This window comes from Candoia aspera, chromosome 5 (genome assembly GCF_035149785.1).
Source record: "Candoia aspera isolate rCanAsp1 chromosome 5, rCanAsp1.hap2, whole genome shotgun sequence".
NCBI lineage: Eukaryota > Metazoa > Chordata > Lepidosauria > Squamata > Boidae > Candoia > Candoia aspera.
Genome location: NC_086157.1, coordinates 25,573,916 through 25,583,161, shown reverse-complemented (window position 1 = coordinate 25,583,161; position 9,246 = coordinate 25,573,916). Strand labels below are relative to the sequence as shown.

General features: G+C 34.6%; 1 protein-coding gene across 1 annotated transcript in view; it reads left to right on the top strand.

The window, feature by feature from the left end:
• The first annotated feature begins 216 nt into the window (after nt 1-216).
• The window catches only part of ITGBL1 (integrin subunit beta like 1), a 122,249-nt gene continuing 113,219 nt past the window's right edge, over nt 217-9,246 (top strand). The window contains exon 1 of the mRNA XM_063304387.1: nt 217-331. Coding sequence (XP_063160457.1) covers nt 217-331 — 115 coding nt within the window. The remainder of the gene's footprint in view (nt 332-9,246) is intronic.

The window sequence follows — 9,246 nt, the reverse complement described above, 5'->3', positions numbered from 1 at the left end:
GCTAGCCATTGATGGGAATGGTGTGCTGAGCTCTCAACCCAGCTATTTTCTCTAATATAGCTAGTTTACTTTACTAAATTTTTTTATCAAACAGTAAGATAATTTAAGCAGGTTGTTAAGGAAGGAGACTCTGCACAAGGGAAAGGGGATCAAAGCTTATTTGGAAGACCCCAAATAAGGGAGGAGGCACCCCTTCCCAACAATGAAGAAGAAGCAATGGAGGAAGAAAGCATTGCCCACAGACATGGGCAGACATCTGATGTGGGCATAATTGGACAACTGAAGACAGAATGGGAAGAACATGCTGTGGGAATAACTAAAGATATGGCAGGTATGTCTGAGCAAATGAATTAACAATTTAAGGATACATCACAGCAAATAGCAGATATGGCTCAGGTAGACAGCAAAGCTTATGATATGGCTCCAAGTAATAGTCTAGAAATAAGCCAGGCTCAAAAGAGTATTTCTGAAATAAAGATTGAACTGGTAGATTTACTAGCAGGATCATAACAGGAGAAATAATTTAAGGATCAAAGGAGTGTCAGAGCAAACTGGGACTGATTTGACTATTTATCTCAGTTATAAAATTAATGGCCTTCGCTCTGATTTGAACCTAACGGATAAAGATAGTGAAAGTGCTCGCTGGGGTTACTCTCCTAGGAACACACAGAAACCTACAGACATTTTAGTCAGATCTGTAAATTCAAATATAACAGATAAAACTATAAGAAAATCATGTGAACTGGAGGAGATTACATGGGACAGTGAGAGAATATCCTTCCAAATCATCAATGTAGCTACATTGCAGCAAAGAAAGGAATTTAAACCACTGGCAGAAAAACTTATGCAGGACAAGATTTGTTACAAGTGGGGATTTCCTTTCAAGTTAATTGTTTTTATGTCCCAAGGAAAAAAATAGTTATTTCAACTTTGACTGAGATGCACAGCTTGTTGGTGGAGCTCCCCAACAAGAGATGAAGGAAGCAATACAGCTTGTCCTTGGAACTGTGGAAAGCAGGCTCAGCCACAAGCTGAAGATTAGATAAGAACACTGCATTGAGTTGCAGAGAAATTATATTGACTGTATTACTCTTTTTAACCTTTAGATTTTGAGGAAAGGGGAAAAGGAGGGAGTTAAATAGATAGAGAAAAACAAATAAAATAATAGTGTAGGTAAAGCTATGGCTAAGGAACTATAGAAATTAAATTTGGGAGTTCACTTGCTGCGGAGGGGGAGAAGGAATCTCAGTAGGTCACCCCCCCCCCCCGATTGTAAACAAGATCCTTAAAAGATCCTCTGTGATTCTTTCACCATTGGTCTAAGTGGGATTGGAGGTTAGATACAGAGGCATGGCGCCGGGCGTGGGATGGTGTGGAGGGAGGGAGGGAGGGATATATATATATATATATATATATATATATATAATACAAACTAATATAAAATAAGAAAAAAGAAAAAGAAAAAAAGAAATCAAAGAGAAAGCTAAAAGTGCAAAAAAGGAAAAAAAATAAGAAAAATAGAAAAGAAAGAAAAAAGATACAAAGAAGTGGTTTCCAATCTTCTTTACAGCTATTATAAGTACAATTCTAAATTTACCTAGGGTTACAATGTAACTCTCTTCTTTCTATAATCTGTCCTGTCTAATCATCGAAACCATAAATCATAAGTTCATTTTTTTTCTGTTCTACGCAAAAAGTCCACAAGGGGTTTTCAGTCAGCAATAGATATAGATATTGTCTTTTCTCTGATCGAAGAAGTCAATTTAGCCATCTCAGCAAGTTCCAACATCTTCACCATCCATTCCTCCCTTGTGGGTAATGCCGAATCTTTCCATCTTTGTGCATACAATAATCTCACTGCAGTTATCATATACAAAAACAAAGTCCCATGACTTTTTCCCAATTGTTTGTCCATCAATCCCAAAAGAAAAACCTCTGGTCTCAATTGTATATTAATCTTTAAAATCCTCTGAATCAGTATGGGTATTTGAATCCAAAATTTTCTAGCTTTTTTACACATCCACCAAACATGATAAAATGATAAAATGTCCCTTCTTGTTGTTCACATTTCCAACATAAATTTGAAGTGCCTTTATACATTCTAGGCAATTTCTCTGGTGACATATACCAATGTTATATCATTTTATAAAAATTCTCTTTAAGATGATAATATAGTGTAAATTTAACTCCTTTCAACCACGTATTTTCCCATTGTTCCATTTGTATATTATAACCAAAAAATTTAGTCCACATTATCATACAATCTTTCACTTGTTTTTCTTCTGTTTCAAATTTCAGTAAAAGTTTATACATTTTAGCAATTACATGTTCATCATTTGTATACAACTCCATTTCAAACTCAGTCTTACAATGTTCAAAACCATAAACTCTTTTTAAAACTGTATAATAACTGTAGATAAGAAGACCATTGACAACTATATCCCTCTGCCACTAGTTCTTCTCTTGATTTTATTTTTATTTATTTTACATTCCCCTTGACAAAATTCTAGTATCTCACTATAAGTTAGCCATTTGTATTTGCCTATTATTTCTCATCTATAAAATGCTTCTTGTGCTGAGAGTCACAAAGGTCACTACCTGGGTTTTGGTCACAACCTGGGTTTGTATCTATTCCATATTCTCAATATAGTATGTATAACAAAATTATTTTTAAAATCCAGATTAACCTTGACTTTGTCATACCACAAATACCCATGCCATCCAAATCTCAGGTCGTGTCCTTCTAACTCTAAGAGCCTTCTATTTCTGAGCGGCACCCACTCTTTCATTCAAACTAAACAGTAAGTTGCAAAATATGATTTCAAATCAGGTAGAACCAATCCTTCTTTCCTTTGCATCTTGTATCACCTTATATTTAATTTGTGGTTTTTTCCCCCTGCCACACAAATTTAGATATATACTTCTTCCACTGTTTAAATGGTGCATCAGTTGTCAAAACAGGTATTGCCTGAAACAAAAACATTATTCTAGGCAAGACATTCATTTTTATCACAATTCTCCCCAGCAATGACAGTTTTAGTTTCTCCTATCTTAATGTCTTTTTTTACTTCATTGCATGTCTTAACATAGTCATTCTGAAATAACATACAGTTCATATTTGTCATAGTGATACTCAGATATTTTACCTTCTTCCCAATCTTAAAACCCACTTTCTTTGTCAATTCTGTTTGATCTTCTATTTTCATATTTTTTGTTAACAACATCTTTAATTTGTGAATCTTGAAACCTGCTGATGTAACAAATTCTTTTAATTTACCCATTAATGTTTCAATTCCCTTTAAAGTATCTTCCAAAATTAACACCAAGTTATCTGCAAAAGCCCTTAACTTATAAGTTTCTTTTTTAATCTTTATCCCACAATCCTCTCATTTTATCTTATACCTCTATTCAGTATTTCAAGAACCAAAATAAACAAGAGAGGAGACAGTGGACATCCCTGTCTTGTTCCTTTTTGTATTTCACTGGGTTTTGCTAGATCTCCATTAATGATTATTTGTGCTTTTGTGAACTGTAAATTAATCTTACCCATTTTATAAATTTCTCTGTAAAATTTGTATCTTCCAAAACCTTAAAGAAGAAAGCCCAGTTCAAACTGTCAAAGGCCTTCTCTGCATCTAAGAAAATCAATGCAGATTGTTTTACATTATGTTGCTCCAAATATTCCAAAATGTCCAACACATTTCTAACATTGTCCTTTAACTGCCTTTTAGGTAAAAACCCACATTGATCCTCATGAATGAATTCTTGCAAAATTATTTTCACTTTATCAGCTGGAATTGTTGTGAGCAATTTGTAGTAATTATTCAATAATGATATTGGCCTATAGTTTCTTGTTAAAATCAAATTTTGTCCCTCTTTAGGCATTAGTGCTAGATTGGCCTCTTCCCAACTCTCTGGCATCTTTCCTCCAGGTAAGATATAGTTCATTGTATTTTGTAAAGGTTGTAAAAGTTCATCCTCAACCATTTATAATAGGAACCTGATAATCCATCTGGTCCAGGCACCTTTTCTGGTTTAATCTTTTTTATTGCTTCAGAAACTTCCCTTATTGTTATACAGTATCTGTTCCTCAGTAATCCTTGGTAAATTTTGTTTCCTTAGATATTCATCTTTTTTTTCCAGAGAGATATCACTTCCTTTATACAAGTTGAAATAATATTGATGAAATGCTTTTTATATGGCCACATTATCCATTAATACAGTAACTCCCTCTTGTAATTTCAATATCATTTTCTTTTCCTTTTCTTTTTGTAATTTATATACCAATCACTTCCTTTGTTTGTTTGCAAACTCAATTTTTTTTTCTTTACATAGGTCATTTTTATCTCCATTTCTCTTCCTGTTAACATAGATAATTGTCATTATAAAAGCTTAAATTGCTGAGAAATACTTATCTCTTCAGGAAATTTCTTTAGTTCATCTTCTTTTCTCTTTATCTCATCCAAAATAGCGTGCATTTTCTCTTGACTCTTCTTTTTGAGTTCACTATTATATTGTAGAAAATAATCTTTAATGAAAGCTTTATTTGCATCCCAAACCATTGCTTAAATCAGTACCTTTATGTAAATTATTATTGAAAAAATTATTTTAATTTCTTTTTACATCCTCCACTATTGCTTTTTACTGTAGCAACATTTCCTTTAATCTTCATCTAAAAGACCTAGATTTCTTTTTATAAATCAAACTCACAGGATCCAAAAAAGTCTTTGATAATATCTCTACTTTAGAAACCTTAGTAGCCAAATTCTTTGAAATCCAAATCATAGATATTCTATGTCTTCAAGAAAAGTAGGTGTACTCTCTTGAATTGCCATTTGTCTGTCTCCATATATCAACTAACCCTAAATTGTCCATCAAATTAAAAAAAAAAAACCTTCTGGTAATTTGCCTTCAGTAATTTTAATATTTTCCTTAGAAGTTGTATCCAGTTGTGGGAAGACCACTCCATTCCAATTCCCATCAAACACCAATTTTCATTAGAGAAACCTATTAGTCTCTCCATAAGTCCTTCATAGAACAGTACTTTATCCTAATTTGGGGCATAGATTCTCAATATCAAAGTCTTAGTCCCATGCAAATTAATTTCCACCCCAACAAATCCACCATGCTCATCAGTCAAGTTCTGGTTTTAGTTGAGGATTTATATACAAAACAACTCCATTTCTTTTTTTAGTTCCTGCAGAAATAAATTCTTCACCCAAATTTTTATAAATCAAATATTTTATGTCCTTTTTTCTAATATGTGTCTCTTGTAGGTAAATTATATCTTGTTTTAATTTTTCAAATAATGATTTTTTTTTCTCTTTTGAGGAGCATTTGCTCCATTTATATTCCATGTTAAGAATTTGTAATCCACAGTCAAGTCAAAAATTTAGAAAAATCAATACCTGTAGCACCTGGTTCACTATCATCCCTTTCAGTTTCCTGTTGTACCTGTTGAAGTTTTTGTGTAGTCTCATCTGATACCTCTGTTTGAATCTCCTCCAATTCCTCTTTAATTTTTTCTAAAAAGTCCTTCACCTTCTGGACAGAATTCAGTTGAAACCGCTGCTGTTTAAAAGTAAAAATCACACCTTCCAATTTGTCCCATTGAAATGGAATATTTTTCTGTTTTAATCTCTCAGTCAAAAAAGAATACTCTTTTCTCTTATGCAAGATTCTAATAGGAATTTCTTTAAGAACAATTACATCTGTATTTTTTTTGAGGGAATACAATCTTTATAGACTAAAAGATTGATTTTAGATATCAATAAATATCAGACAGAGTAACAAATAGGTGATAAGCTATCATGGCTCTTTTGGTATCAACTCAAATCTCTTTTGGACAATAGAAATATTAGAGCTTCAGCAACATGGCCTTATACCAATTTTGAGAATTTAATATTTCACTATTTAGTAGAACCTAAAGAAGCAATCTCAAAAATGTATAGGTTATTATTACAATCAAAAATAGGAGATCCATCATATAGCTTAAAGGAAGTTTGGGATACTTATAGGAAGACTTTAAGTCTTCCAAACCTTCTTCCAAGACTCCTCATTTTGCAATACAAAAGAACCATCCAAAACTTTTAAGAGTTGTAAATCTCTTTGCACCTTTACAAAAGGTGTGCATTATGCAATTCTATTTATGTAAATCTCTTTTGCACTTTACAAAAGGTGTGCATTATGCAATTCTAAGGAATAAACACTTCAATGGAAAGGAACATACTATCCCATGGATTTAGTTCAATCTGACCTCAAGTGGAATTCCTCTTGGGAGGAAATGTGGAGTCAGAATAAATCACTCCTAAAGTAGTTTATTAATCCCAGTTAGTTTTATTTGAGGCTATACTTTTTATTGCACATTAGAATATTGGAACAATATTCAAGACACTTAGATATACAGTAAGGGGTTTTCTTGTTGCTGTTGTCGTTTTAAGTACCACAATGTAAAATAAATGTTGGTTTTAGAATGGGATCTCCTTTTGCTGTTGTAAAAAAGCATTAACCATAAAGAATATTGCAAAAACTTAATTTATTTGACTTGTATAACTTCTAATCTTAAAACCTATCGGATCTGATTTATTAACAATGAAGAAGAAAATGCAGGGATGACTTTTCCTGAGCTTCCAAAGCCACAAAAGTGACCTGAATATTCAATATCCTTTAAAAAAATGTAGTAAGAATTCTTTTCTATCAGACACCCATGGAGAGGATTAAAAGAAAGTAATTATATTAACTGGAGTTCAAAGTGGGAGTTTAACGAGCTTTATTCTTCATTATCTATTTATTGCATTGAATAAGAGTTGTTAAACAGAATCAGTAAGTAGAATTAGAATCCCTATTTCTCAGGATCTATCTATCTATCTATCTATCTATCTATCTATCTATCTATCTATCTATCTATCTATCTATCTATCTATCTATCAGTAAGGGCATGGACCTAGCAAGAAGAATAAGATTTAAACAATTTGGCAGGCAACCTTGTTACTATTAACCAATATAGATATTATCAGATAGCCCTCTGATGAGGCATTATTTCCATATGCATAAACAGAATATGAACATTTCTTATACTGGCTATGGTTGCATGACATGGCCAACCATAGTTAACTAAACCATGATTTACTGAATGTATCATAATTTCATGAGTTTGCTGTTCACACTGAACCATAAACAAACCATTCAGTGCTAGGGTCTCAAAAGACAATAAGCTCAAACGTGGTTGGGTAGTTTAGTACATCTTTGCAAAGCCAATTCATGGTATTGGTACCTTTAGTCCATTGTCCTCATTTCTGATGGATAACAGCTCTACTCAACAAAACACTTACATTTTTATTTCAAGAAAGAATTGTCCAGAGTTAGTTCATGTACTTGCTCACCAAGAATCTTCATTCCATACTGATAAAGGAGAGAGATGCATTACCTAAGTTGGAAATTCTACATGTAAGTTTATAGACATGGAAATGCTCAATCTGTAAAACTCCATTAATGGAATTAATCCTAGGCTCTCGTACTGTCTGATATATCCAGCAGGGAGAAGCAGGTATGCCTTCTATCTCTACTGCAGTATACAAACTGCAGTGCAAAACAGTTCTCCTCTCCTTTCTTTCATAAGGAGTAAGGAAATCCCATAAAGAATCCAGGAGGAGATAATCTTACCTTGTAGGTGGCTCATGGTCCTTTGTAAGGTCACCTTACTATTTTTGGTCAAGTGATAATGGAGGCTTTTTATTCCAGTGGAGAGGTAAAAGTAGGACTATCAATCATCAAAAATAAATCATCAAGAAAATAGGGGAGTTTCTTCTTCCCAAAAATTCCAAACAGGATTTGAGCCCTGCTCCACTCCTGTTTAAAGTCACCCCATCCTTACAAACAGAAACACATGTAGAACAGATATGGCAATGTATCAGTTTATTGAAGATTATTGAAATTATTTTAAAATCATTACTAGTAATGTTTATATAATTTTCATACTGCTCTTCTTCCTGGAGAGCAACTTTTGTTTAAAGAAAATCCAGATTAAAGAAGTGGTAAAGCAGAATGGATTTATGAATGAATGTACTCATCTTTCATTCATGTGAAGGAAGAAAGTGATAGGAGAAAGTCAGTGGTTCTAAACCATTCTGTCTGAATACAGGAAATTGGTTGGTTAGAATCACAGTTGGCTCAGGAACCTAGATCTGAAACATATTTTACTGTTGGTTAAACTAAACTTGAACTAACCAGTTCAAGTATCTGGGCACAAGCATAAGCTATTTATTTAAAACCATGGATTTTTTTTTTTTAATGTGTTACTTGCTTATCCTCCTGGCCTTCCTCTAGGAGCAAAAGATGGTATACCTAGTGTTCCCTCCTCCAAATTCTACCCACAACAACAACTCCTTGAGGTAGGTTGGACTAAGAGCGTGTGGCCCAAAGTCACTCAGTTTCCATAAAAGAGTGTGGACTTGGCTTAACTCTCCCTGGTCCAAGCCCAACACCTTAATCGCTGCATCACACTGGTTTTAAATCACCTCTCCTCATCCATGTAGGATAACCACATTTGCACCAGCTTTTTTCCATCATGCTAAGCCATGATTTAGGATTACACTTAAAGTCAGCCCATATCTTTGGCCTTTGTTAATTATATAGCATGGGCACAATATACCCATAATTTATCACATCCTAAGACAACTGAGGTGAGATGATTAAGACTATGCTTAACTCTTTTCCACATAAATCAGTAATGCCTAGAAGTGCCTAACTTGGTGAAATGCATTTGAAATTATAGTACTCAGCCTTCCCTCATGAATTCCCATTCAGGAAATATATAGGTAGTCCTCAGGTTACAACGGCAACTGGGACCGGAATTTCCATCACTAACCTATGCAGTCGTAAAGCGCAACGTCAAGTGACTGAATCACTTAGCAACAGTAATCCTGGCAGTCCTGGTTGCCATTGTGACTCCACACAGGTCATTAAGTGGGAAGAGGCCGCAGGGGAGTGTGTGGGTGCCATGGCAGCGTGCCACGGGCAGGAACTAAGGAGCATGGGGAGTCCGTGCATGCCATGGGGGTATCATGGGCAGGCACTAGGGAGTGAGGGTGGGTTCTCAGGGACTGCCAGGTGGGCGAGCGAAGGCTGTGGGCAGGCTCTAGGGAGTGTGGGCTGGTGGAGGTGCTGTAGGTGGGGAGGGGGGTGCCGGAATACAAGATTCCTGGGATCTCGTACTCCATAGTGGGGCTCCTTGGGAGAAAAAGTGGT